The sequence below is a fragment of the Lutra lutra genome, chromosome 16 (genome assembly GCF_902655055.1).
Source record: "Lutra lutra chromosome 16, mLutLut1.2, whole genome shotgun sequence".
In the NCBI taxonomy this organism is placed as follows: domain Eukaryota; kingdom Metazoa; phylum Chordata; class Mammalia; order Carnivora; family Mustelidae; genus Lutra; species Lutra lutra.
This window is the reverse complement of record NC_062293.1, coordinates 23,777,341-23,805,280: the sequence shown is the minus strand read 5'-3', so window position 1 is coordinate 23,805,280 and position 27,940 is coordinate 23,777,341. Positions and strand designations below refer to the sequence as shown.

Below are 27,940 nucleotides of genomic sequence, written 5' to 3'. Positions count from 1 at the left end.
GGATGCAGGCATTGGGAGGAGGGCATCTTGGCTTTGAACTTACCCGGTTAGTTGTGCTGGGAGGCCCCCATGTGAAAAGTAGGCAAGAGATACTTGGGTCTATAGCTTTGATGTTCAGGGGAGCGCTGGGGCTACGGATACAGCTTTGGAGAGTCATAAGCTGACCAATCTGTAATCCGAGCAGTGGCTGAAGCTTCGGGAGGATGTGAGACTGGGCAAGAAATGGCTAGAGCAGGGAGACTGGGTGGGCCAAGGAGAGCCAGGGCTGAGTGTGCCATTTGGGGCCCCTTCCTTTCCAGGATATTAGCTCCTCCCCAAGGCTCCACCTAGTTTTTTCTAAAGGACACCCCCCCCAGCCACTCTACTCCCTCCGCCCCCCACCCTCCGCCCCAGGCCCCAGCACAGCACTTGGGACCCAGTAACTTTTTTATTGAGCTGCGTGGTGTGGTACAGCAGTGAGAAAACCTAGATTTCCGCCCAGTGAGATCTTGGACTATTTCCATAACCTCTCTGCCAGCCAGTTTCCTCAACATGGAGATAGCATCCATCCCAATTATCTTTGTATTTCTGTTTATAGGCTTAAATAAATAAACTAGATGTATATAACTCTTTACAGTTTGCAACATGCTTTAATATATCTCTCGTTCTTTGTAGACTCTTGTGTGTGTGTGTGTGTGTATGTGTGTGCTTGTGAGAGAGAGAGAAACATTAGTCATCATTATTATAAAATGGGTTGAAAGATTTCCCTGGAAATGGCTCATAGGGCAGAACCAGGGGCCTCTTCAGGTCTCTCTCAGGGGAATTTGGCTCCCATCTCAGCGGCATGACTCAGGCTGGAAGAATTTCTAGGGCTCCCCTGCGATTAAATGCACACTTGCTGGGCTCCAGCTCTGTGTTCCTGGCTCCCTGGGACATCCCAAGAAGCATGGCCCTGCCCCAGCCTCAAGGTGCATCCTTCCTCCTTGAACCAACTGGTGGGGCAGAGCAGGGTAGGGTGAGTTGGTGGAGGCTGGGACCACCAGCATGTCACCCCACCCATAATGCCTCGGGGGGTGACTCATGTGGAACAGAAGGAGGTTTGAGAAGAGCTGTGCCTCGCTGCTGACCTCAGCGCAGGGTGGATGCCCCAGACAGCAATACCCTGTGGACTCTGGGCAGCAATTTGCCGTGTTTGTCCTTTTCCAAGGCCAGAGGGAACCTCAGGGGGCCTATGGGCAGAGAAGCACGTAAGTGGTCTGCTCTCCAGGGCGTCCGGTCCTTGGGACTGCCAGCGGTTGGAAGGTGGTGTGTGGGGTGCTTCTGCCTATGAGTCTCACAATTCTCTGTGGATTTAGCAGATGGGACCTAGGTATTGGGCAGCACGTTGAGGGAACTGGAGAAGGACACAGCAGGCCTGTGCCAGCTTTGAAAAGGAAAGCACAGGGGCGCCTGGGTGGCTCAGTGGGTTAAGCCGCTGCCTTCGGCTCAGGTCATGATCTCAGGGTCCTGGGATCGAGTCCCGCATCGGGCTCTCTGCTCAGCGGGGAGCCTGCTTCCCTCTCTCTCTCTCTCTCTCTGCCTGCCTGTCTACTTGTGATCTCTCTCTGTCAAATAAATAAATAAAAAATCTTTAAAAAAAAAAAAAAAGAAAAGGAAAGCACAGAGCCCAGGTGTGTGTGTGGGCTGCCTGACTGTCCTTTGTTGCTGTTGTTAGCTTCCTTGGGAAGTGACAACCGTGTGCCACGTGACTTACAAGCCTTATCTCATTTGATCCTTCCAACAACCGTATAACGTGGGTACTACTGTGAGCCAGAATTTAATCTTTTAATTATTTTTAAAGATTTTATTTATTTATTTGACAGACAGAGATCATAAGTAGGCAGAGAGGCAGGCAGAGAGAGGGAAGCAGGCTCCTCGCCAAGCAGAGAGCCCAACGCGGGGCTTGATCCCAGAATCCTGGGATCACAACCTGAGCTGAAGGCAGAGGCTTAACTCACTGAGCCACCCAAGTGCCCTATGTGAGCCAGAATTTAAAAGGTAAGGGAGGGACGCCTGGGTGGCTCAGTTGGTTGGACGACTGCCTTCAGCTCAGGTCATGATCCTGGAGTCCCAGGATCGAGTCCCACATCAGGCTCCCGGCTCCGCGGGAGTCTGCTTCTCTCTCTGACCTTCTCCTTGCTCATGCTCTCTCTCACTGTCTCTCTCTCAAATAAATAAATAAAATCTTTAAAAATAAATAAATAAATAAATAAATAAAAGGTAAGGGAGGGGTGCCTGGGTGGCTCGGGGGTTAAAGCCTCTGCCTTCAGCACGGGTCATGATCCCGGGATCCTGGGATGGAGCCCCGCATTGGGCCCTCTGCTCAGCAGGGAGCCTGCTTCCTCCTCTCTCTCTGTCTGCCTCTCTGCCTACTTTGTGATCTCTGTCTGTCAAATAAATAAATAAAATCTTAAAAATAAATAAATAAATAAATAAATAAAAGGTAAGGGAGCCAAAGCTAATTTCAATGACTTGTCCAAGGTCATACAGCTGGTAGTCAGTGAGGCTGGGATTCAAACCCAGGCCTGTTTGGCTTCCCAGCCTGCCTTCTTGTTCTCTGTGGGATGTGGCTTCTCCCTCAGCCCTACCCACCCCCTTCACTGGGCTCAGCCACCTCAGCACCGGTGTTGGGTCTCTCCTCCTTCCTCTTCAGCCTGATTCCCACTTTCTCCCCAGTCGTTGTGCCAGATACTCGGACTCCCCCACCCCAACCACAGTCCCTGTTCGTTTCCAAAGTTCTTTCTCATCAGCCCTCACTCTGGGCAAAAACACCCATTACTTATCGTCCTACAATAGCCATAAAAAGGCTTACTTACCCTTGGCATTCAAATAATCCATTTCTTTTTTTTTTTTTTTTAAAGATTTTATTTATTTATTTGACAGAGAGAAATCACAAGTAAGCAGAGAGGCAGGCAGAGAGAGAGGAGGAAGCAGGCTCCCTGCTGAGCAGAAAGCCCGATGTGGGGCTCGAACCCAGGACCTGGGATCATGACCTGAGCTGAAGGCAGCGGCTTAACCCACTGAGCCACCCAGGCGCCCCACAAATAATCCATTTCTTTTATCCAACATCGGTTATTACTTTATCGTCTGTGTTTCTGTGTGTTTGCTCACAGCCATACTGACTGGGGTGTGTGTGTGTGTGTGTGATGTATCTGCCTGCTAGGCTGAGACCCTGGGAACTCAGCAGCCTCGGCTGAGCCTCCTGGTGTTTGTAGTGTGGTTTCTGGGTAGTTTTTCTTCAGTCTGTCTCTGTGTCTAGTCTGTGAGGACCTTGCAGGCAGGGAGCACCGGTGTGCGCATGCCCACAACGCCAGCACCTGTAGGACACCCGACACTGAACACCAGGTGCTTTAATGGGTCCTCATAAAGGAAGGAATAAGAGGTGTGGTGTGTGCAGACAGGCAGTTAGTAATGAGTGGGACCCGGGATCACTTGGTCTGGGGGGAGGGCTGCACCTTCCCCAGATCTTTCCTGCATCCCTTCTTCGACAGCTCAGGACCCAGAACCAGCCCCCATGAACTGCTTGAAACTGTAATCCAATGGGGCCCTGTGTTTCCGCACCACAGTAGGGCACCAAGGCCCTCGGGACTCCCTAGGTGTATTTTACTTGCTTCACTCAACGAGGACAGCTTTCTGAAGATAGGCACGTTGCATGTTTGCACGTGAAGTATCATGCTTGAGCCTAGTTTTAGGGAGGTGCATTTATTTATTTATTTTTAAAGATTTTATCTATTTATTTTAGAGAGAGCATGTGCACGTGAGGGCACGCTGGGGGAAGAGGAGAGCAGGAGGAGAGGGAAGGAGAGAGAATCTCAAGCAGACCCTGCGCGGAGCATGGAGTCCAACACGGGCCCAATCCCAAGACCCCGAGACTGTGACCTGTGCTGAAATCAGAAGTTGGCCGCTCAACTGACAGAGCCACCCAGGCGCCCCAAAGGAGGTGCATTTATTTATTTATTTTTAAAGATTTTATTTATTTATTTCACAGACAGAAATCACAAGTAGGCAGAGAAGCAGGCAGAGAGAGAGGGGGAAGCAGACTCCCTGCTGAGCAGAGAGCCCGATGTGGGGCTCTATCCCAGGACCCCGGGATCATGACCTGAGCCGAAGGCAGAGGCTTTAACCCACTGAGCCACTCAGGCGGCCCAAGGAGGTACATTTAAACATTAACAAAATTATAAAGCAATAAAGCGGCCTGCTTAAAAGACATTCACAGTTTATAGCCTTATCTCACACTCCCCTCCCAACACTGCTCTTCCGAGAAATAAATCTGTGGAAGGCCAAGGTTGGGAGGGACTTCCTAGGCTGGTCCCCCTCAGCAGGGGTGGGCCCCAGCCTCCACATCCCACACCTGTTTCCGGTGGCCTTCTCCAGTGGCAGGCCACAGGTGGGTATCCACCAAGTTCTGCCCACTGCAGTTCGCACTGGGATGCCTTCTCCAGGGTGGGGGTCAGAGAACAGGATTCTGGCTCCTCTAGGTCCCCAGTAGCAGAAAGGCCCAGATTTGGGGGTCAAGGGGAAAGGGAATGACTGCCTCTACTAGGAGCCCTTCTAGTACACATGGAATTGGGGCTATGACCTTTGGTTACTGCACCCCAGGCTGGGGCCCATCCCACCATCCCTCCAGTCTCACAGGGAGTGTGAGATAAGGCTATAAACTGTGAATAAGGCTGGGATGAATGTTTAACCTTTCCTGGTGTCTTCTAACTGGGCATCCGCTCTCAAAAGAGATGCGGCTTTCAGAGAAAGTGGCAGATCTAGAAATCTGTGGGCACCTTCCTGGGACAACCACGTATACTTATTTATTTTAAGATTTTTTTTTTTTTTTTAAATAATCTTCACATCCAGTGTGGGACTCCAGCCCACAACCCCAAGAGGAAGAGTTGCCTGTTCCACCGACTGAGCCAGCCAGGAGCTCCAGCTGTGCACGCTTCGTACTAGAGGCAGGAGGTCCTTGCAAAATCATATCCGCAATTCACATAAACCCCCAAGAAGATGAGCGTGAGCAGCAAGCCTGTCGTAGCTGAAATCACAAGTAAAATAAACGGGTTTTCTCTCACCTGACCTCCAGGAAGGTTGGTGGGAAGAGTGGGACATGGGCAACAGGCTAGATTAAGAATTTCTTAGTGTGGGGTGCCTGGGTGGCTCAGTGGGTTAAGCCTCTGCCTTGGCCTCAGGTCATGATCTCAGGGTCCTGGGATCGAGCTCCGCATCGAGCTCTCTGCTCCGCGGGGAGCCTGCTTCTCCCTCTCTCTCTGCCTGCCTCTCTGCCTACTTGTGATCTCTCTCTCTGTCAAATAAATTAAAAAAAAAAAAAAACTTAAAAAAAAAACTCCTAAAAAAAAGAATTTCTTAGGGTAAAGACAGGACTTCTATTTCTCATTTGTGTTGTGTTGTAAAGCTTGAATCAAATCACTGTTATATCAGTGGTAGATAATTCTTGGCTCAAGGAGCTAAAATTCTCTAACAGAGCCAAATATATGACTAGATCATTACAATACTATATATGTATATATGTGTGCACATACACATATATAATTAATTCTGGTGAATATCATGTTAAATAGAAGCATATGAGCAAATTCTGTAGCACCAAAACAATTCCTGGTGGCATAGGAGGCATTGTAATCAATTTGGGTCTTGAGGGATGAATAGGAGTTTGTCTTAGTTTACCCAGGAGGCTGTTCCTGACCAAGGGCAAAGCATGCACTCTTCATCTAACCCTCCTGGGCAGGTTCTGTGCCCAGGAAGGTAGGCAGAGAAAAGGACTAGTGAGACTATTCATGGAGGGGTGGGAGAGGCCCATCCTAAGAGAGCCAGGCCCCAGGGGTTCCACTGTGGGCCATGGGGGAGGGTGCCTTGAAGGACTGTCCACTCAAGGCAGGGGGGCTGTTTCGGAAGGAGGGGAGTATGAATTCACAAGGCCATGAAAAACTGAACAGAGTAGAAGCAGGGGTGGAAATGGTAGGGCAGATTTGAGAGTCGGTTAGTTTGGGAGTTGATTGCAGGGAGGAGGAGCCCAAGGAAACGGAGAATTGTCTGCCTTTCCTCCACCCAGGGCCCTGTTCAGAGCCTGGTATATACCTACTCAGTCCTTGGAGGAAGGTAACTGCGCAGGTGGATTGAGCATCGAAGCTGGGCAGCCCCAGGACAGGCAGCTACAGGGCCCCTGACCGTGCAGCAGATTTTCCCAATCTCCAGGGATGTAGGCACAGAATGAGCTGCAAAGGGCAGCCTGGGCTGGTGGTCAGTGATCAGGAGGGTGTGTGCACACACTCTGCATTCTTACCTTACCCTCTCTCGCCACCTCACAAATACAAATGCCCCCATGCCCCTCTACCCATGTTCTGCCCCTGTGCCCCTCTGCCCATGTTCGAGGGTGGTTGGGTCTGAAGAGGCTGGTGAGGCAGGGCCAGTGACCACCCCATCCCCCATCTTGAGAAGGGGCCCTTCAGGTCAGGAGGGAAGCGCAGCCCCCCACCCTGTGCCCGCCTGAGGAGCATTGAGCTTTGGGGTGGAGCGGACAGCCTGGGAACCGGTCTGCCAACCAGTTTAACCAGGGACTGGTTTCGACTCGGGAGTTCAAAGGAGCTGGGGTGTACCCCTTCCCGTCCTGTCCTGCCTGGCCAAAGGGAGCAGCGGCACTTAACCCTTTCCGGGTTTGCCTGAGGCAACATCCAGGCACGGTCCGTGCTGCAGAGGGTCTAAGCTTCTTGGAGGCATGAAAGGGGTGAGGGTGACCTTGGCGACGGTTGGTGGGGGGGGGACGCAGCCAGGCCCATGAGAATGGGGAGACAGGAGACAGGCTCCCTTGTTTCTCCTGCCCCAGACTTCCCTTGGGGTTTCCTTTTCCTGCCGAGGTGATCCCTGGAGGACCCTGGCTTCTGGGTGGGTGCAGGGGAACTGGGATTGGATTTCTGGGGTAATGAATATTCATCAGCCAGATCCGGCCTCTGCTTCTGTTTACTTAGCCGGGAGGGGCTGGGTTTCAGGTTCACCTTGACTCCAGGAGCCGCAGTGGGGCAGGTACCCGCCACTGCACCTGTTTCTCTGGCACCTGCCGCACAGCTGCTCCCACCCAGATCTCCTCGCCGGAGCCTTGCCTGGCGTGGAACCCTGGAGGCACCCCTACCTCTCCCAGCCTCCCACCCGGGCAGCTGCCACACTCAGCTCCTTCTCTAAGGAAGGTTTCACCTCCAGCCCGGAGCAGTCAGGATTACAGGTACAGGCAGAGGGAGAGCGGGTGGGGAAACCAAGGCACAGAGCACAGTCAGGGTACCCAGTTCTGCCTCCGTGGCTGACAAGCCTAACTGGGAAGGAAAACCCAGGCAGGCCGGCTCCCATCTCTCCCTAGGTGGGCAGGCAGAAGTCAGACTCATCCCACTGGCTCTTGGAGTCATTCCAGGCCTCCAGCAGAGCTCTTTCTGGGAAAGTTTTAGTCCTGAACTGTTCTCCGTTAACGCTTGCTAAGCAGGAGCCTAGCCACCAGCCTGGAGGGTGTTTCTGGCTATCTGGTGGGGATCTCCCTGTTCCTCTCCAGGGTACCCCAGTCTTATCCAGAATGGAGAAGTGCCATCAGGGCCCCTGTGGAGGGATGTGGGGGGGGGGGTGTTTCTGGGTGTGGTCTTAAAGCCCCGAGTGCCTCCTCAACTCCCCTCCACCCCTCCACCTCCCACAGTCAATGGTTAACTCGTTCCAGCCCAGAAGGGGCCTGGGCCAGTCTGAGCAAGGTCCTTAGAGCAGTTCACAGAACTCAGTCAGGGTGGTGGGGCCTGTCCTGGGCTGGCCACACGCATGCCGGAGGGCTGGCGGTCCTAGGGGAGGGGGGCAGGCTACCCAGCAGGCAGTCTGTGGGCTCTGAAGCCTTGCAAACGGCAGAAGTGTAGCCGGCACCCTCTGGGCTGATTCCTATCATCTCCTGGATTGCAGGGCCCCAGGGCAATGGCCCAGCCCTCAGCTTGGCCAGCTAAGGGCCCTGCGTGCAGGCTGATTGCGGGGGCCACCACATGTCACTAAATGCTGGATCCGCCTGAGATCCCAAGTACACCTCCAGCCCCCAGCCCCCTCCGGCTTTCTGTGAATCAGCATGGCCAAGCCACAGTAGCTGTATTGCTCTTTCTAACTTTCCATAGCTTTTGATATCACATCGCTTTTTTGATGTAAAGCAAATCAGATGTTATACTGCTCTGGGGTGGCTCACTACCGAAAAGGATCTTGTGGTTTGGTTATTTTGTAAAACAAAGAATGGTCCTCCAATTGATCTGTTCTGTTCAGACTTCCATTTGTCGGTCCTGCTGAAAAGGGGCAGATACTTCTTACCGGTGCTTATCTGTCCTCTCGGGAGAAGGGACCACAGACGGCATCTTAGACCAGAGTTCAAGGCCAAGAGATGCCTTTGTGCGGTGGTGGAAACCCCAGGGCAGGGTCTGAGGGCTATTCTGGTTTCTCCAAGGTTTATTGCTAAGTTCCCGGTGATTCTGTCACTTGCTTCATTCCAGCGAGAGGGAGTTAAGCCCCATGGGAGCCGACTGGCAGACTGCTAGAGCAGGTGTGTTTTAGCCGCAGGGGCAGAAGCGCTGCCCCCCAAGGGGGTGGGCGGTCAGATGGTTACTGCCTGGCTCACTAGCTGGGTCCTCCACTCCCTGAGTTCCTCCCATCCAACCTCGGATGGGCGGTGGTGGGGTCATGGGCCCTGCCCCAGACCAGGCGGTGACTGGGGCACCCACAGGCCAAGCAAGTGCCCCCCCCAACTCCTTCCAGAAACCCATTCTGGAACACCAAGTTCTGTGCAAGGTTGTGCTAAGCCCGGGTGGGGCAAGCTGCCAAAGCAAACCTCTCAGGCCGTCCCCTTCATGTGCTTGCCTCTCCGGGGTGCCCTGGAAGTGTTTACCCGGCCACTCTCACCCCCTCCTTCACTTTCTTTTTTTTTTTTTTTTTTAGATTTTATTTATTTATTTGACAGACAGAGATCACAAGTTGGCAGAGAGGCAGGCAGAGAGAGAGGAGGAAGCAGGCTCCCCGCTGAGCAGAGAGCCCGATGCGGGCTTGATCCCGGGACCCTGAGATCATGACCTGAGCTGAAGGCAAAGGATTTAACCCACTGAGCCACCCAGGCGCCCCCCTCCTTCACTTTCTAAGTGGGAGCTGCACGAGATCTCCCCTGGGCTTCTCCTGCTACTTGAACTCAGCCAGAGGGACAGAGCAATGTAGGATCTGCTTCCCAGACAAAGAGGCAGGAAGGAGTCCATCAGGCATGCGCTCTGGGCGTGGGGCTGAGTATATGGGAGGAAAGGGGACAACAGCAACAAGGGGCCCATGGAGGCAGGCATTCAACCCATTCCAAGCCTAGGTCAGCATCTTGTTTCCATTTTCCCCTAAATTTGATTTGCTCTCCCTCTTAAAAAAAAAAAGAAAAAAGAAAAAACAAAATAAAAACCACGCTTATTATGGAATATCTAGAAATCAGAAATAAACCGGGAGAAAATATCCTCTATTCCTTCTCCATAAAGAAAACCACTGTTCACCATTTGTCATATTTCTTTCTGGTCTTCTCAGAAAATGTGGTTAAGACCATTGGTTTCTTTTTTTTTTTTTTTTTTTAATTTTTTAAAGATTTTATTTATTTATTTGACAGAGAGAGATCACAAGTAGATGGAGAGGCAGGCAGAGAGAGAGAGAGAGGGAAGCAGGCTCCCTGCTGAGCAGAGAGCCCGATGCGGGCCTCGATCCCAGGACCCTGAGATCATGACCTGAGCCGAAGGCAGCGGCTTAACCCACTGAGCCACCCAGGCGCCCAGACCATTGGTTTCTAAAAGGAGGTGATCTATTCATCTGTGCTCAGCCCACCTGACCATCTAGCTTTCTGGAGTATAGTGGCTACTGCTCCACCCCAGGACCCTTCTCAGCCACATGCAGGGTCCTGAGAACCAGCCCAGCACCCTCTCCAGGCCCGAGATGCCTCGATTTCTCATCCCTCTGCCTGCCCTTCGTTGCTCGGAGCTCCTCCAATCTGCCGTCTCCTTCCTCCGTCTTAAACGCACCCCCTGGCAACCATGTCCAGGCAGCCGTGTCTCCCAGAACTCCCACTAGCTCAGACAGCAACTTTGTGGAAATGAGTAAAAGATGAGGCCACCTCCTTGTCAGGCCACTTCACAGCAGGGCACATGGCTTGTCAGTGGAGAAGCCTGGATGTCAGCCCCGAAATCCCATCCCCGCTGGGTTCCTTGTGAAGAGTCGGCCTGTGATAAGTATATCTCACGGGCACCTTGTGACCCCAAAAACGTCCCTCCAATTTTCAGCTCTCCTGCAAACTCCTGTGTTCATGGAAGCTGCGTGGGGAAAGGAGCTGTCCCTCAGTGATTATTACCGTTACCATGTGTTATTTTGCAGAGCACGCCTCCCTCAGAGGGCGGGGATTCACCTTAGAGCTAAAGGTTAGCGCTGGAAGGGACAGGTAAGGACCCTGAGGTCCAGAGAAGTACCTTGCCAGAGGTCACAAGGCTGGTGCAGTCCCAGGACTCCTTTCCCCACCCGCCACCCTGCCCTGAGGCTCCTCCCACTTAGAAAAAAAAAAACCCACAACGACTCCACTCCTGTCGGTCCCCACTGGGAAGTCCAAATTACTCTCCAAATCATAAATCCTATTTATTTTGTAATGAATTCTAATCAAAATGCACAGGGTGTTTCTGTCCATCCAATGCCTGCCACCCATTCCCCAGACCCCTCTCTCTTCTGGTATCGTAGCGCTTATCTGAACCCTGGGTTCGTTGGGCTCCACCTTCAATCCTTTCAGGCCTGGACTCTTCTTTTTTTTTTTTTTTTAAGATTTTATTTATTTATTTGACAGACAAAGATCACAAGTAGGCAGAGAGGCAGGCAGAGAGAGGAAGAAGCAGGCTCCCTGCTGAGCAGAGAGCCCGATGCGATGCGGGGCTCAAGCGGGTCTCAAGCGGGTCTCGATCCCAGAACCCTGGGATCATGACTCGAGCTGAAGGCAGAGGCTTTAACCCACTGAGCCACCTCCTCAGGCCTCCCTTAGGCCTGGACTCTTAAAACAGCCCATGATTAGGAGCTAGAAACGGCTGCTCCAAGGCACTTCCCTTCTCCCCACTGACCCCTTTCACTGTCCCACCGTGTTCCTGCAGAAAGCCCCACCCTCGGCTCTAGGGACGGCCATGACCGAAGTTGGCTGGTGGAAGCTGACCTTCCTCCGGAAAAAGAAATCTGCTCCGAAGGTGCTGTATGAGATCCCCGACACCTATGCTCCAACGGAGGGCAGTGCCGAGCCCCCTCGGCCTGAGGGGGGGGACCCCAATGGCAACTATAACACCCGCCTGGAGAAGATCGTGGACAAGAACACAAAGGGCAAGCACGTCAAAGTCTCCAATTCAGGCCGCTTCAAGGAGAAGAAGAAAGTTCGGGCCACGTTGGCAGAGAACCCCAACCTCTTTGATGACAGGGATGGCAAAGGACAGTGAAGGAGGCCAAGGAGGACCCTAATACCTCCCTACTCCTGCCGTCAGCTGGACCTGCGACAGGAGCTGGCCACGCTGGCCTCCTTGGCCACAGCTGATTCCGTGGGGCCCTTGATGCCTGCTGGCAGGCAGGATCTGGTTTTAGGTTTTTATTTATGTGCCCCAGCTTTCTGGAAGGTCTGGGTTCTCCCAAGGTCGTCCCACGTCCCCAGCACATACAAAAGCACTCCAGTCCAAGGATGAGAAGTCCCACGCAGAAGGACAGCCCTCCTCAGAGCCGTGGCAGTGCCGGCAGGGAGGTGGGCATGGCGAGGGGCGGAGAGAGGGGGAGGACAGACTTCTCCTCCGGTGGCACAGGGTCAAGGGTGAGTTTCGATTGCTGCTCCCTCTACTTTCTCTACCCACAGCTGTTCCCTGGACCAATTCTAAGTGTGACTTTTCCAGAAGCCACATGATGGGGTGGTTTTCTGAAGCTGGAGGAGGCGGAGACCCTGAACTTGAGCTCACCTCCTCCCACATGAGGGAAACTTCCTGGAACTTTGCCCTTAGGTGTGCAAGGAGAGGAGGACACTGGCACTCTCCTGGGGGGGGCGGGTTGCTGCAGAAGACCAGGTGAGGGACCCCACAGTTTCCTGCACACATCCTCAAAGGGACAGTGCACTGGCTCATGGGTCCAAATTCAGGGAGCGGCTAGGGAGGCTCTGATAGGACCTAAAAGCAGCCAGCTCTCTTCTCCCCTCCTACTGGTATTTAAGAAGGACAAGCCCCAGAGATGAGTCCTGGAGCCTTGAATTTTGTTTAAAAAAATAATTGTAGGTTTCTCTCTTTGCAATAAACAATGCTGCAAAAGCAGAGAATCTATTTATGCTTTTGTCTTACATTTCCTGAGGACTGTTTCTCATGCCTTTACTCCCTGCATTTAAGTGAAGTGCTTAGCGTACCTTTCAAGCGTCAGGAAGGGTCTCCAGGGGGCGCCTGGCTGGATCAGTCGACAGAGCACCTGACTCTTGGTCTGGGGGTTATAAGTTCGAGCCCCATGTTGGGTCTATAGAATACTTAAAAATAAGATCTTTTTTTATTAAAGATAAAGCGGTCCTCAGTATGAAAATATAGCAAAGGTAGGGGCTAGTTTCAGCTAAGTGGTCAACAGAGAGAACATCAGGGACTTCAACAGAGTAGAGACCTTTGGTGACCCCACAGTTGTGGGGGTTTGGTTTAGGGTCAGGACTCAAATTCTCGTTCCACCGTTTAGTCACTGGGTGATTTGGGGAATACTTTTTAAAAAATGCTCTCTAAACCTCAGGTTTCTCTCCTGTAATCATATCTTTTTTGGGGGGAATGGTCAATATTAAATGCTCCCTAAGTAGTCCTATAGTAGGTGCTCGGTTAATATGGGTGTTGTCCCCCTTCCTTTATTAAGGAGCTCCACCATAGCCCACAGCTTCTGGTTAAGGAAGAGGAAAGAGTGTGCTCCCTGTGCTGTTAGATCCAGATCTTTCTCAGGCCCCAGGAGCTGGGAGCTAGAAAAAATTGGACACATCTCTGGAGCTCTTGGTGGGAACAGGGAGAAACCAAGGTGGCCACTAAATAATGTGGTCATGCAGCTTCCAGGTCAGTTCCTTGCGGGCGGTCGGGCCTCTCCACCCCAGGGAGTGTTGCTCAGGAAATTTATTACCAAAACAAACAGAACCATACAAGGGGGCCTTTGTTGGGTGGCCTCACCCAGCTAGGGGGGACTGTGAGGATGAGTGACACCAGGAGCTGGAGGGAGGGAAGGTGGGCTGGTTCAGGTAAGCTGCTGTTCCCCAGGCCTCTTTTCCTATCCCTCCCACCTTGTAGAACAACTAGGGTCCTTCCAATTACCCAATCCGTGAAGTGTCCCATGGAGGACCCGACTTCCCCCTACTCTAGTCCTGTCCACTGTGAATAGCCAGTGTTTACTAAGAGTTTATAGTGGACCAGGCCCTGTGGCAAGTACTCCATGAGGTTCCTCGGTCAGTCCCCTCATCACCTTGAGACAGGTGCTGTCATTATACCCATTTTCCAGCTGAGTTAGTTGAGGCGGAGAAGTGAAGGCACTTGCTTGCCATGGTGGAGCCGGGACTGAAGCCCGAGCTGGTGTGTGCCCATGACTGCGGCCCACGGCCCCCTCCATGCTTGATCTGCCTCTGCTCAGGGGATGGGAAACTGAGGCTCAGAGCAAAGAAAGGAGTCCAGTCACCTTCTGCAGAAGGGGAGGTAGGGTGGCAGAGGGTAATGGCCTGGGTTTTAGAATCCTGATTCTGGCACCAGTAGGGGAAAGCTAACCAGCTCAGAGGCTGAGTGTCCTCTGAGACATCAGACCACTTCCGCCCATCCTGAGATTGCTTGAGGGAGGGGGGTTTGGGGATGAGCCTGGGCCCTGGGCCCCCCGGCCCGGCTTCTATCCAATAATGACACCACATGGCCACTATTACCCCTGGTGCGTGAGATTCTGCTCTAGTCTCTGATGTCCGCAGGAACCTTCCATGGAAACCCCAGTTACCCCTAAGCTGGGGGGCAGGGGGTGGGTGTGTGCTAAAAGCCAAAGGGAAATCTGGCTGGCCAGGGAGTCAGGGAGGCAGCTGCAAACTTCCACAAGGCCAGAGGAGGAGGAACGGAGAGTGCAAATATGGGCAGGAGCTGTGAGAGGCTATGGGTTATCGACCACAGTTTCACTGGGACACGACCCAATGGGGGGAAGGGGGAGGCAGGAGGGGCGGGCTCCAACTGGCCTGCACTGCCCCGGAGGGGTCAACCTTGGGCGGTGGGCTCCCCCTGCTGGCCATCCAACCACTATGGAGAGGAGGAGTTGAGCGGGGAGGGGGGCCCTTAAGTCCCGGAGTCCCTCCTTCCTAGGCTGGTGGGGGATGCGAGGATGTGGCTGGGCCAGGCTGAACATTAATATCACACACGGCTGAACAAGTTTTATTACAGACTTGGCACAGTGACTGTCAAAGAACAGGAGAGGAACAGCTGAACCCAGGCTCAGATAGCGGGTGGGGGATACAGAGCTCCTAGTAATGGGACAAGGCAGAGAAGGGCACCCCAGCACCATCTCCTTTGGTGGCCATAGGGTTAGCATCGTGCCTTCCCACACTCAGGCTTAAGAGGGGGATCAACCCCCCACAGGGGCCCCCTGGGAGGAGCCCATGAATGGCAGACACCAAAGCAGCGCACACGCCCACACAGAGGAATGAAAGTTTACAGAGCTGGTGAGTTCCATGCCAACGTGCAAAATAACAGTTCTCAGATTCTGGCTTAGTCACAGCAAACATTTACCCAGCCTGGCTCCCCTCCACAGCCTGGAGGCCATTCGTTCAAGTTGTCCTTGGTCACCAGACTTGTGCTCAAGAAGTGTGCAAACACAGTTCAGCACGGGCCTCAGTCCAGGCCTGATGAGGAATCCCATGGTGAGGGTGGGAGGTCATTGCTTTGTGGAGGTGGGGGACACTGAAACCGGTCACCTGGGGTGGGGGCTTATTAAATGCAGGACGGGATTCATGGGTGGGCTGAGGGTGGGCTCCTAAATGGTGGTGCTGCTGGTCTGTGGATCACACAGAGTAGTGAGGATCTAAACTCGGGGGTCTCAACTTTTGGCTGCACAGAAGTCCCTGGGGAGCTTTTACGTTCCCCAAAGTTCAGACCTCACTCAGACCAGTGAAACCATGTGTGACAAATGCTTCCTGGGTAATTCCAGCAGGGATGGAAACCCGTGTCTAGGAGTCATCCCCCGCAGAGGAGGGGAGCAGCTGAAGGGGATCCATGAGTACCGAAGTATCTCTGTAACAATTCTATACCTGGAAAATGAAACAGATATCTGTGTGTGTGCGCGCGCGTGCGCGTATTGTTCTCAGAAACGAATATGGAAAGTAAAGCTTGACTGAAATCTGCCTGGCTCGTAGGTATAAGTCATGAAGCCCTTCTATAAAACTCCTGACTCCCTGGGATCGAATACTTCTAGAGACACTTGCTACCTAACTAGGTAGCCCACTCCCGATTACTCGATCATGGTTGTCTCAAGTCTCTCCCCCAACTGAGAGGAAACCTACGTCCGTGCAACTCCCACCTCTGGGTCCTCTGGAGCTCCAGAGAATACATTTAATCTCTTTTCCACGTTGTTGCACTTCAGATAAGGGGAAGCAGTTATCAGTAGGGTACAGAGCTATAAAAATATCCTATTAGTAAGTTAATGAAGTTTCTTTTAGTTGCAAGCAACAGAAATTGATTCTGGCTAGTTTAAGCCAAAAACTTCCTTTTAAAAAAACAAAATGAAACAAACAAAAAAAGGGATAATGGGTGTTTTGAGGCAGGAGGAGTTAACACAGCCCACACGTGGGGAGGCGGGATCCAAGGGTCACTCAGGGAATGACAAGAGAAGTGGCTGGAAACTATTGCTTCTTGGCTGCCATTAAGGACTTGCTAAAATGCCTCTCACGCTCTGGGTCTCTCCCTGTCAAATTTCAAATTGTTGACAAGAAAAAAAAACACAACAGATTGGCTACACTGCCTTGGGTGCTTAGGCTGGAACCAGTCCGATCCGGGCGGTATGACCCAGTCACACCCTAACAGGGCAGCAGGGACCCGCCCCAGGTCCCTGGAAAAGGGAACCACACCAGCTACTACCTCTAGAGGGAGCTATTCCAATAAATCATATTCAAGGTCAAGAAAATAATTATGGTTTTTTTTTTTTCCCCATTTGTGATTCTCTCTGCCACTGTTTACGCTCCACTAGACTACCTACTTGAGAGCCAACTAAAGATACAGAATTTGGAGCTTGAACTCTGAAGAGCTTTAAATATAAGGAGTGGGGGAGGGAAATGGGTTGAGTCTAGAAGGTTGCGCCCACCATTCCATACCCTCTCTTAGCACCCAGCGCCAGCTCCAGCAGGCGCCAGCAGACTTCGAGTCAGGGTGCAAGCCTCTCGTACAGCCAGTCTTCCTCCCCACGGTGGGTCATGGGCCCCAAAGGGGAGTCTCCTGTCGGTAGGCCCCGCCGGAAGAGGATCCGGTCATGCAGACGGTTGGTTTGGCCCTGCCAGAACTCCATCACTCGCGGGTACAGGATGTAGCCACCCCTTCAAGGAGAAGCAGCGGGTTTGGTACTCTGTGCAATTTTCCAGCAGGACACCGCCCCCACCCTTGGGGTCCCCATCCCAGCCCATCCCAGGGCCCCTTGATGGAAGTAGGAAGGATGAATCTGATGATGTTTGGGTGGTGGGGAGGCGGGGAGTAGGTCTGTAATGCCACAGATAGAGCGGTTTTGAGTAAACATGAAGGTTCTGTGCCCCGGCCTGGACGGCCACCAGCTATTACTCACCAGTACTTTGGCTTTGGCACCTCTTGCTCTTGGTAGAGCTGCTCCAGTTCCTCATTCTTCTTTCTCAGATACTGTCCAGGGGAAGGAAACACAGTAAGGCCTGGACTGAGTCAGTGATTCACTTACTAACCATTTACTAAGTACGTGCCGTGGCCCAGGGGACACAGGTGATCAAGAGAGGCTGGCCTCTCTCCTCTCGGAGCACAGTCAGAGGGTCAGACAAAGGAAGTCCATTTCCCCCACTTCCCCAAGGAGACCACGCCTTCATTTTGCTGGAGAGGGCGGGTCCTGGCACTTCTAGTGGACAGCCGCTGGGGGATGAGCTAAGGCCCCTGCCACCCAGAGAACCAAGGAGGAACCCAACTCACCTCCCGATCGGGGATCACAGAACCCTGGTTACTGACCACAGCCCCGATTTGGCTGCTCTTAGGGCGGGAGTGGAAGTAGCACTCAGCCTCCTCTTCGGGCAGCTTCTTCACGGAGCCCTCCACACGCACCTGCTCAGAGATGGCCCTGGCTAGATGGCATTCATCGCCATCTGCCCTCCCCACCAACACAGGTCCCCTTCCTCTCTTTCTTCCCTTCTACACTGCCCCACCACTGCCAGCTCCAACTAGGCCAGCTCATTAAGAGAGACAGGAGGTCTGCCTGGCCTGATGCCCTCCACTGGGCTCCTCCGTAGCAAGCCCCAGGTTGTCCCGGGTATGCTCACTCACCTGACGGTTGAGGGGCTCCCAGTAGAAGACAAGGGAAGCAAAGGGATTGGAGTCCTGGAAATGAAAGAGAACTCACAGTCGGCCATCTGAACAGCAGGGAGAACACCTCCACCATGCAGAAAGGAGGCAGAAAGCCTACAACGTGCAGACCCACGGGGCAGGCATTCACTGGCACATCTCATCTAAACCCTCAGGTTTAGGCCTGCTTTTCCAGGGGTGGAGACAGACTCAGACAGGTTAAGGAACCTGCCCAAGCTCACACAGGAAGTGCTAGAGCCGCACTGAGAACCTGAGCCAGATGGACTCCAGAGTGAGGCTCTGCCATTTCTCTCATCCATAGATGTGCAAGTCCGCAGAAATGCATCTATGGGCGCCATGGGCTTGGGGAGTCCTTTGGATTCATGAGTCGAATGCACAAAAAGGATCAACTCTGGGCTTGACACCAGGAGAGGTGCAGAGGGGACACCGAGCGTACAATGAATGCAGCCTCTGCCCCCACAGAACTTCCTGGGTGTTTAGTGGAGGAGACAAATCTCAATCACATAACCAAACAAAGGCACAGTTATCAATGGAAAACAAGGCAGCAAGTAAAGTTACAAGTTACCACGAGGGTCAACAGCTGATGTGGCACGGGGATCGAGGACTTTCCCAAGGAGGTTACACGGGAGTTGAGAGCCAAAGGGACAGGAGCTACTTAGGGAAGCAGATGACAGAGATGGGGTGGTCAGAGAGAGCACTCCTTCACAGCAGAGAGAAGGGCAAGTGCCAAGGCTCGCAGGCTGGACGGCGCCTGAGCACAGCCAGCAAGCAGGATGTGGCGGGGGTGGCACCGGAGGGTGATGAAGGAAGCCAGGGCTGGCCCCTGCGGGCAGCTCACCAACTCTTTTCCCTTCCGACTCTCGAAGTTAGTGAAGAAGCGGAAGCCATCCTTGCCAAAGCCCTTCAGCAGCACCATGCGGGCAGAGGGTTTTCCGTCTCTGGGCAAAGACCAGAGTGTGTGGTCAGAGCCCATGTCATTGTCCTTGCTACCACCCCTCTCCCCAGGTGCTCCCCTGTGCTCCCCATGCCTCTGCCTTCTTATTCTGCACTGTCAGGGGATGCCAGCCACCCATGGCCACCCCACCCCCACCCTGAGGATCTGTCCTAGAGGTATGGGCAGGACACTGCTGCCTGGGACTTGTCATAGACTGAACTGTGTCTCCCTAAAATTCTATGTTGAAGTCCCCAAAGTGGCTCTATTTGGAGACAGAGCTTTTAGAGAGATAATTAAGATTAAATGAGGTCATAAAGGTTAGACTCTAATCCAATAGGCCTGGTGTCCAGAAAGATCTCTGTCTCTCTCTCTCCTTCTCCCTCCCTTCCTCCCTCCCATCCCCTGCATGTACCATGGAAAGGCCATGCAAGGACACAGCAAAAAGGTGGCCATCTACAAGCCAGAAAGAGAGGCCTCCCAAGGAACCCATCCTGACAGCACCTTGATCTTGGACTTCTAGCTCTCAGAGCTGTGAGGAAATAAATCTCTGCTGGTTACACTTACCGGTCAGTGGTATTTTATTACCTAGCAGGTTAACAAGGCTCTTGGGGCAGTGACCAACAATGACACAACCAGCCAGGGCTTAGCGATCACAGAAAGGGCAGTTACATTAGGACCTCTGCTCAGACTCTGGGGAATATCCTGGGGCACAGTACCAGAGCCCTGCCTTCAAGGCCTTACACTTTTTTTTTTAAAGATTTTATTTATTTGAAAGAGAGAGAGAGAGTATGAGCTGGGGGGTTGGGGAGGAGCAGAGGGAAAGGGAGAAGCAGACTCCCCACTGAGCAGCAACCCTGGCGGCTCAATCCCAGAACCCTGAGATCATGCCATGAGCTGAAACCAAGAGTCAGATGCTTCCCCAATAAGCCACCCAGGCGCCCCAAGACCTTACACTTTAATGCGTGGGGACAAGAGTTGAATAACAGGCTAATGTAAGAGGTGTCTCAAGGTTATATGACTGATTGTCAAATACATAATACAACCAAGCACTACGCTAGATTTCAGGAGAGGTAGAGAGCTTTATGGAGAAGTTCCAGGAGATGTAGCTTTTAAAGGACAGGTGGGAATTGAGTAAATGGGGAGATAAGGGAGACATGGGTGTTGGGGGTGAGAGAATCAGGGGCAGAGATGAATGAGGGACTACATTTTTATTACTGAAATGGAATTAAGTAAAGTCTGATCTTTGTTTACAGGTAAGGACACAAAGGCCCAGAGAGGACAAGTAACTTGCCTGAGGTCACACAGCATGTTAGTAACACAGCTATAACCATAAATTTGCATTCCACCAAGTTGAGAGCTTCCTAGTTTCTTACTTCACCTGTATCCACCCACAGACGGGCCCACGGCTATGCCCACCTGGTGCAGGTAGCCAGACACATGGCATTGGCTTCCCCTATGTCAGGACACTGAACGGCCTCCTCAAACCAGGCAGCAAACTGCTTCATGGGGTCCAGGGAAGTCAGCTGAGTTTCCTCAAATGCCTGGGAAAGGAGAATTTTATTTAATGAACACATATAACTCTTACTGTGTATGTGGTACTGTTCCAGGCACTGTTCGTAACAAAAAACAGTACCCAGGAAATAGGTTCTGCTAGCTCCATTTTACAGGTGAGGACAGAGGCATAAAAAACGTGGCGTAACTCGCCAGGTCCCACAGCAGTGATGGATGAATCAGAGTTTCATGTCATGAGCATCAAACCTATCACCTGGGGAGCATAAAAGAAAAAAGCCATATCCCTGGTCTCCACCCCCACAAATTCTCCGTAGGTCTGAGGTTCGGTGAAAAACTGCATGTTTAACAACTATTTCTGGAAATGCTCATACGCAACTAGATTTAGAAACTGCAGCTCTGGGCCTCAATTCTAAAACAGTTGGTTTCTTCTCCAAGGAGGGAAAAGGAAAAGAACTCCAAAAGGGAAGGAAAGGTACTGACCGCAGTGAGATCTAGGCGCTCTCTCCTCCCCTCCGTCCGTGAGTCAGTACCCCTCCCCCATGTGTTACTTATCAAATATTTAGAAGCTGATTATCACTGTTCTAAGCACTTTGCAAATATCAAAGTCCACAACATCCCTGCGAGTTAGGTACTCACTTCCCAGGTGAGGAAACTGAGGCCCAGAGAGGTTGTTAGTGACGCACTCGTGAGTGGCAGGATCCCACCCCGGGGCCTCTCCAGAGCTGGCGTTCTCACCCGCTGCAACTCGCAGCCTCTCTTCATCCTTGTTCCCCAGAGCCCCTTACACCCCTGGTTGTCTTGGAACCCCCTTCTCCTACGGGGGTGACCCCAATCCCACCCCGTGGGGCTCCTCCCCCGCCCTGCGGGAGGTCTTGCCCCGGTGGCCGCACCTCTTGGTCCCCTCGGTAACTCTTGCGCATCGGGCCCAGGTCCATGCTGACACCGCCACCGTACAGGTGGTGGAGGTAGCGGGGCCACTCGGCAGGTCGCCCGAACGTCACAGCGACGCCTCGCAATCCGCACGTCATGAGGCCGCCAGCCACGTGACCCGCCGTCGCTCAGCGCTGGGTTCCGTTGGATTCGGAACCAATTTCTCAGCCCGGGAGTTTACCCAGGGGACGGAAGAATTCCCCTGCTAACACGTCCTAAGTCCTTGGAGCCAATGGGAGCTCGGGGTCGGAGGAGGGAGACAGGCGTGGAGAGACCATTGGTTGGAGTTTTCCGGGAGCGAGGCCAATTAGAGCGAGAATAGAGGAACGCAGCGGCCAATGGGTGGCGCCTCCGGGGGCGGGAGCAGAGAGACAAGGAAATGCTGTCACCGCCGTTAACACGCACGTGGAGGTTTGTTAAAGGTATAGGGACTGCAGCCGCCCAGGCGGGGGGCGGGGAATGAGTCGCTGGGGGCTTGAGGGGAGTGGTCAATGTTAAGTGGCTGGCCCCTAGCAGGTGCCTGGAGGAGAGCCTAGTGCAGGAAGTAGCCCCCTGGGGGAGAAGCTGGTGGGCTGGGAAAGGACAAATGGAAAACAGAATTAGGGGCCAATCTCTGAGGCAAGGTGATGGGGAGACACAGAAGGTGGGGCAGTCCGGTTGGGGGAAGAAATTGGGGCTGGAGAGTGGGAGAGGTTGAAGTGAGTTGTGGATCACAGAGGAATAGGGGCTGTGTATTGTGCGTGAGGGTATGGGGGGTTTCTCTGGAGTGGGGCGGGGGGAGATGCAGCAGGGTCAGGAAGAGATTTTGGGGTGGGAAGAAAGCCTGCTGAGTGGAAAGGGGAAAAGGGAAATTTGAGATCAAGCCATCCCAGACCAGAGCCATCTTCCTTGTCCAGCTCTGAACTCCCTCTCTCTGCCTCATTTCTTTAACCCCGGGTCAGAGCATGCTGCTCCCTTTGCTCATGATTTCTCCTTTCCTGGTGCAGCGGAGTTCACACTAGCTGGTGTTCTGGTAGATGGAAAGGTTGCCTCTCCTGGGCTTCCCTCATCTTAGCCGGGTTCCCCCCTTCTTCACGTTTTGCCCTTCCTAGGTAGTTGGGAGTCTAGTTCCTAGGTAATGCCAGCCATAGCTGAGGGCCAGGGGAGCAGGTGGCTGTGCAAAGCCACTTCCAGCCTGTGGACAAAGGGCTGAGACACGGAAAATCTACCAGTGCCCATTCCGGCTTAGGCCTGGCTGGGGCAGCCTTGGGTCAAGTCCTCTCTGTAGTCCCGGTTTCCACCAACATCAGGAAGGGGAGCCGCAAGAACATCTAGGCAGGCGCCCGGGGACTGTGTCAGGTAAGGGGAACGTCCTGCCCTGCCCAGGTCTTTGCATTACCAGGTGGTAAGCTTCATAAAGCCCTACATTAGATACCTATCATCTTTTATTATACAGATGTAGCTTGAGCCAAATGGAATCTGGAAGACCAATTTGCTACAATGAAATAATACATGTCTCAAGGCTTAATGATGTTGATCTGTGGATTCTCCACTGGTTGGAATTTTTTTTGCCGCATCGTTTTCCTCCATCTACATGACTGAGAGAGTTGACTGGACTGACTTTGTTGTCTTTCCACATGGGAGCATTGCTGTTCTTGGCTCCTCCCAAGCCCCTGCACTTGGACCTGTGTAAGCGTGATTAGTGCCCTTCAATACAGATGATTTGTGCATGGAGTCACACTCTTAGCACTCCTGGGCTATGCTACTCTGGACTTGGGAGACTAGGGCACCAGACTAAGATTATTTGAATAGTTTAAATAGCTTAAAAGCCAAGCGCTCAGTTAGGTATTTATTCATTCCATAGACATTTGTTAAAGACTTTTTTTTTTTTTTTTTTTAGGATTTTATTTATTTGTCAGAGAGAGAGAGAGCACAAGCAGGGGGAGCAGCAGGCAGAGGGAAAAGCAGGCCCCATGCTGAGCAGGGAGCCTGATGTGGGACTCGATCCCAGGATTCTGGGATCATGACCTGAGCTGAAGGCAGACACTTCAGCCACCCAGGCGTCCCTGTTAAAGACGACGACAACGATGACTACTACTACTACTTCTCCTCCTCCTCCTCCTCCTCCTCCTTCTTTTTCTTCTTCTTTTATCGGGCACTGAGCTAGGTCTGAGAATACTAAGATGAAGAAGGTGACATGCTTCCTGCCCACAAGGGGTTTGTAGTCTACAGGGGAAGCAGATCTGAAGGCTGGTGGGTGACAGGTACTTAAACAGATACTTATGTGAGGAAAAGGGGAGCAGAGAGAAAAGGTGTCTCCAGGAGTCAGACAGGAAGCCTTCATAAAGGAAGGAGACATTTGATTTGTCTTATTGAGTAAGTGTTTGCCAGACGGACAATGGAACAGGCATGCCAGGAAGAGGGAACAGTGTGAATAAAGTTCCAACAGTGTGTTGGAAATGTGGAACAAACAGCCGGGCTCTCATAGAGCAAGATAATGAGGTGGGCAGCAGGCTCGACTAACAGGCAGGGCTGGTGATCCGACAGAGGGAAAGGGCCAGGCTTTTAGACAACAATTCTGGCTTTTTTTTTTTTAATCCTTCTTGCTGTTGTCAAACCAGAGTATCTAATTTCTGTTTTTTTTAAGACCAGATGGACAGAAAAAGTACTAGATTCCAATAGCCTCTCCCATCCTCGCGATTAGCAAGGAAGTTTGCCGTTTGTTGCCTTTCTAGATTTTTCCCTCCTGCCTTGAAAATAATAAGTAGGCTTGTGTTGTGCTTTCCTGCCTAGTGGGATTTGGTGTCTGGATCACAAAGCAGCCCCACAGCTCAAAAGAGAGAGGGGACGGCCTTACTGCTACCGCTGAAACCCCAATAGGGGTTTTGTCTGGGTGGGAGAAATGAATGTTTTATTGTTCCTGCTTTTTCTTAAACACTGCTCCTCCCTCCCCCAACTTTGTAAAATTATTAATCTTTTCTTGAGAGAGTCTTAAGTATATAGAAAATGAGTGGTAATGCTTTATCGTACAGAAGAGGCACCCTGGTTTCTCAGTATGAAACAAAAGGGCTGTGTTGTGGGGTTGGGGACTGTGCCTCGCCTGTCTTCTTCCCATGTTTTTGCCTTTATGTTCTTAAGTCACCTTTTTGTCTAATTGTTTGGGTGAATTCTGTATTTCACTTGGATCTTAGTGACTGTGTCTGGGGACCTGGCTCTGGTGACCGAGTGGCTGGTGGGTCAGGGAGGGAAAGGCAGGGACACAGAGACATCGAACGACACTGCAGAAGCTGGGAGCCGGGAGCCTGGTGCAGGAGTCTGGGATGGGGCCCCAGGCGAGGCTATCACTCATGGGGATAAGCTGAGGCGCCATGGGTGGGACTGTTTGTTGAAGTGAGGCATGTTGGAGGAGAAGGTTTGGGGGAAAGAGGAAGCCGATCAGACCTGCTGAGTGTGAGGGTTTATGGGACACGCCTGTTTGGCCAGGTTTGATCATTGGGTCTAGAGCTTAGCGGAGAGGTCTAGGCTGATGAGACTGGGTTGGGCGTCGCTAGCTCCGGAGGTGGCACCCGAAGCCATGGGGGTGGATGAGAATGTCTGAGAAGAGGGCCTGGGAGAATTAGGGAGGATGAGGGGCAGGGAGGGACGAGGCCCAGGAAGATGGCAGTGATGCCAGTGAAGTGCAACCTTCCAGGAGGCCAACGGCAGGCCAGAGGGGTGTGCTGGGGGCCCGAGGCTCAGGCACTCTTGAGCCCAGCCTTGGGGTGCACTCAGGACACACAGAAGGGGGGGTACTTGGTGCTCTGCTGGCAGCCACCTGAGCCCCGAGTAGTATGGTTGTTGGGGGGCCCAAAAGGGAGCCGGGTCCTCAGAGGCTTGCAGTGGGATCTAGAGGAGGCTGACCCTTCCCTGAGTGGCCTGCTTGTGGTTGTGTGGTCAGCCCCTCTCACAACCCCTGTGTGTGCTCATGGATCACTTCCCAAATGCATCCTTTCGTTCGTTTTCCGCCCCAGCCCTCATTAGAAGCGTCTTCCTGGGAGGGACCACATCCCTCACTGTCTCTGACTCCTTCTCAAAATCCCTGCCAGGAAACGCTATTCTATAATGTTTATGCATAAACTGCCTTCGTTAAGCTTCTCTGTACCTGGGTGCCAGGCATGGTGAGTGGGCCTGGGGGCCCGGTGGGGGCCGGGCTGAGTGTTTCCGTGGGCTGGAGGGATGTAACTCTTTCCAGGGCTGAGTGAGGCATTAGGGCATCAGTACAGTCCCAGCCCTGGCTGCGTTGGTAACTGGGGCCACAGGCAGAGGGAGAGGGCCTGATGGTAGGTTCCTAGGCAGGACCCCAGGAATATGACCTGGCGGATCCTTAGGCTTCCTTTGAGAAATCCTGGTCGGTCCTGGCTTTTGGTCTGACCCCTGGTCACTTCGCCTTTCCTCTCACCGGTGCCTGTGATGAGACAGTGTTTGACTCCCCTGATTCAAGCCCTGATTCTCGGCCCTGTCCCACTGTGCTTTGCTTTCTTTTCAGCCAGCCCTGTTCTGTAGGCCATCTTCCCAGGCTCACTTCCTGCCCCTTCCTCTCCCTCTTCACTCTTCCACTAGGAAATCCAGCTGCCTGCCACCTTTCCCAGCAGGACTGCAGGCCCTCTAGTGACTTCATCCCAGCCCCAAAGACCTTGGTCAGGTCACAAGAGGTCTCCCAAGGCAGTGAATCACTGCATGAGGGTCCCTGGAATCCCCCGCCGTGTAGATCTCAGTCACGCTCCGTCAGCCACGGGCGCCTGCTGCGTCCAGGGACCTGAGGGGCTGCGTGTGGCTCCCGGTCAGACTTAAGTATGGGGCCTCAACGGGCTCTGGGAAGGTGATTATAAAGACGGACTGAGGAGTTTGAAAGAAGCCTGAGCTCTCTTTGCTGCCTTAGTAGTTTGTTTGTTTTTTAAAGGTGTTTTGCCTGGAATGGCCTTCAGGAGGGAGGATCTCAGAAAGGAGGGACCAGGCCCCCTTTCCTTCCAGGCTTGTAATCCTAGTATCTGTGGTCAAAGAGCGACAGTGCTGGGACGCCTGGGTGGCTTAGTCAGTTGAGCGGCTGCCTTTGGCTCAGGTTATGATCCCAGCGTGCTGGGATCGAGTCCCACACTGGGCTCCTTGCTTGGTGGGGAGCCTGCTTCTCCCTCTGCCTCTGCCTACCTGTTTTCTCTCTCTCTGACAAATAAATAAATAAAATCTTAAAAAAAAAAAAAGAGCCACAGGGCTGAGCATCACTGAGCAGACAGGAGGGAGTGGTGTGTGGTGGCCTTGGGGCAGAAGACCCTGAGGAGGGAAGGGGGCAGAGGATGGTATTGGGCAGGATGGCCCCCACTCTTGAGCTGCTGGGGGTGGCCTGCTCCCAGATTTTCAACCAGGGCCTACCAGATGTCCTGGGGACGCCTCTGGCCTGGGGTGAGCCGGGGCTGCATGATACCGTCAACAGCCCCCTGCGCCCCCCTGCCCAGCAATTCTCCAGTAAACCAGGGCTAGATTAAGGCAGAGGAGGGCCCACTTGCCACCAGTGTCCCTTCTTCGCCCGTGCCATCACCCACGCCGGGCAGAATGCGCTCTTCCACTCCCTGTCTGCCTCTGGCACCCCACGGGAGGCAGAGATAGTCAGGTCTAAGTTTTGAACCTGAGTATCTCACCGGAGAGGGGAAATCCCGAGTGCCAACAGGCATTTCTGCACGTTGGGGCCTGGCACCCTCATCACCCAAGGTTGCCCAGGAGTCGGGGGAGTTTCCGCACAGGAAGCATAAAAGCATGTGACTTGGAAAAAAGCACGCTCTTAGGAAAGGATCATTTTTTGTGCAGAAGAGCAAAGCTGAGGGGGCCATGGGGCAAAAAGTGGGCAATGTGTTAATAATATTCCCCTTCCCTCCACCAAACCCATCTCAGAACACAGCAAGACACTGTTCCGGAAGGGAGAGACACTCCTCACGTCTCCCCCCTGCCTGTGCAGCAAGGAGATGGAGGCCGGATGGAAGCTGGTTGCGGGGCTGCGGCGCCAGGGGAGAAGCACTGTTGGGCTGGGTCTCCCAAAGGGCTTGTGTGCGATGATCAGGGGCAGAGAACCTGTGACCTGAGGTCATAACCTTTTTATTTCTGTAGACATGAGGGTGGACTGGCTCTGAGGAAAAGCTCTTTGGTTGCCAAGGCAGGCCGCCAGTGACAGAGGACAAACAGGGAGGGAGCGGAGAGCTCAGCACCCGGCCCGGCAGGGCCTGGCACATGAGCCTCGACCCTCGCCGTATCCCTTTGAGGTGAAGAGGAGCGATTGTTAGGAGAAAGCACACACTGTTCCGTGTGACTCACTTCTCCCTTCAGCCCAGATGCTCTTCTGGGCCCGCTGGGTTTAAACACGTGCACCGACGTTCTTCTCAGAGCTCTGTGCACCACCGCTGCACCCCACCCCACCCCACCCCACCCAAAAGCCCCACCAAAACCGCAGAGCTGCGGCACTTGTGCTGCCCTCTCTGGGCTGGAGGACGGAAGGAAAACACAATCCGTGCCTGGGGTCCTCTCCTGGGTAAAGCTGGGTGCCCAGCTCTCCCCCCTGGGAATGGAACTGCCTTTCCTCCAGACTCTCCAGCCTCCTGGAGGTGACGAAGCCGAAGGCCCTCTGGCTCTCTCCCCCCCACAGTTCTCACTACCAGGTTTGGAGGCTGAAGCCTTCCTCCCAGGACCAGGGAGCTGAGCAGAGGAACTCACTGCCCCAAAGGCAAGCAGTGCTGGGGCTTGGGTCTGCCGGCAGAGCAGGCGCCCACTCCCATTCCTGCAAAATGGGCTTGCAGAGCGGGAACGCCAGCACGGGGCCCTGCCCCAAGGTTGGATCCAGGTGCTCTAGGGGCTCGTGCCAATGCCTGGGGTGGGGGGGGTGTCCGTGTGGCTGCTGCCCTTTTTGGGCTGTGGCCTGCATCTGTTGAGGTCAGGAGGGCCAGGTCCTGCCTTGATCCCCGTGTGGATTGCTGGGGGA

General features: G+C 53.2%; 2 protein-coding genes and 1 long non-coding RNA gene across 18 annotated transcripts in view; 2 read left to right on the top strand and 1 right to left on the bottom strand.

Moving 5' to 3' along the window:
• Positions 1–1,053: 1,053 nt before the first annotated feature.
• PRR15L (proline rich 15 like) lies at positions 1,054–12,370 on the top strand. 4 transcript variants are annotated; one of them, XM_047706409.1, is made up of 2 exons: positions 1,054–1,226; positions 11,163–12,370. In XM_047706409.1, exons 1-2 carry the CDS (start codon positions 1,122–1,124, stop codon positions 11,493–11,495), a joined length of 438 nt encoding a protein of 145 aa, XP_047562365.1. In that variant the 5' UTR covers positions 1,054–1,121; the 3' UTR covers positions 11,496–12,370. The 4 variants fall into 4 exon arrangements, with proteins under 4 accessions (XP_047562365.1, XP_047562368.1, XP_047562366.1 ...); XM_047706412.1 differs by lacking the exon at positions 1,054–1,226 and adding an exon at positions 4,913–5,053 and having other exon boundaries at positions 11,163–12,369; XM_047706410.1 differs by lacking the exon at positions 1,054–1,226 and adding an exon at positions 6,653–6,748.
• Positions 12,371–14,417: 2,047 nt separating this feature from the next.
• PNPO (pyridoxamine 5'-phosphate oxidase) lies at positions 14,418–21,178 on the bottom strand. Of its 4 annotated transcripts, none has more exons than XR_007123276.1 (8): positions 20,922–21,175; positions 19,936–20,060; positions 18,424–18,523; positions 17,547–17,600; positions 17,199–17,327; positions 16,831–16,901; positions 16,370–16,588; positions 15,173–15,310 (listed from the first exon to the last, which is right to left on the bottom strand). XR_007123276.1 is itself a non-coding variant. In XM_047706407.1 (7 exons), exons 1-7 carry the CDS (start codon positions 21,057–21,059, stop codon positions 15,163–15,165), a joined length of 765 nt encoding a protein of 254 aa, XP_047562363.1. In that variant the 5' UTR covers positions 21,060–21,178; the 3' UTR covers positions 14,418–15,162. The 4 variants fall into 4 exon arrangements, 2 of the variants coding, with proteins under 2 accessions (XP_047562363.1, XP_047562362.1); XR_007123277.1 differs by having other exon boundaries at positions 15,182–15,310; positions 16,360–16,588; XM_047706407.1 differs by lacking the exon at positions 16,370–16,588 and having other exon boundaries at positions 14,418–15,310; positions 20,922–21,178.
• Positions 21,179–21,309: 131 nt separating this feature from the next.
• Positions 21,310–27,940, top strand: part of LOC125086854 (uncharacterized) — a 31,328-nt gene continuing 24,697 nt past the window's right edge. For 7 of the 10 annotated variants that reach the window (XR_007123287.1, XR_007123286.1, XR_007123282.1 and 4 more), the window contains exon 1: positions 21,392–22,299. This is a non-coding gene — a long non-coding RNA (uncharacterized LOC125086854). The other 3 variants (XR_007123279.1, XR_007123280.1, XR_007123283.1) reach the window with 3 other exon arrangements.

Excerpts from the sequence above, each read along its gene's own strand:
- PRR15L (XM_047706409.1), top strand. The coding sequence starts at position 1,122 with ATGCCCCAGACAGCAATACCCTGTGGACTCTGGGCAGCAATTTGCCGT. Across the intron at positions 1,227-11,162 it reads GCCTATGGGCAGAGAAGCAC|AAAGCCCCACCCTCGGCTCT; the intron begins GTAAGTGGTCTG and ends GTGTTCCTGCAG.
- PNPO (XM_047706406.1), bottom strand. The coding sequence starts at position 21,059 with ATGACGTGCGGATTGCGAGGCGTCGCTGTGACGTTCGGGCGACCTGCC. Across the intron at positions 17,601-18,423 it reads GTCGGAAGGGAAAAGAGTTG|GACTCCAATCCCTTTGCTTC; the intron begins GTGAGCTGCCCG and ends TTTCATTTCCAG. Across the intron at positions 17,328-17,546 it reads GGGAGCCCCTCAACCGTCAG|GTGCGTGTGGAGGGCTCCGT; the intron begins GTGAGTGAGCAT and ends ATCTCTGAGCAG.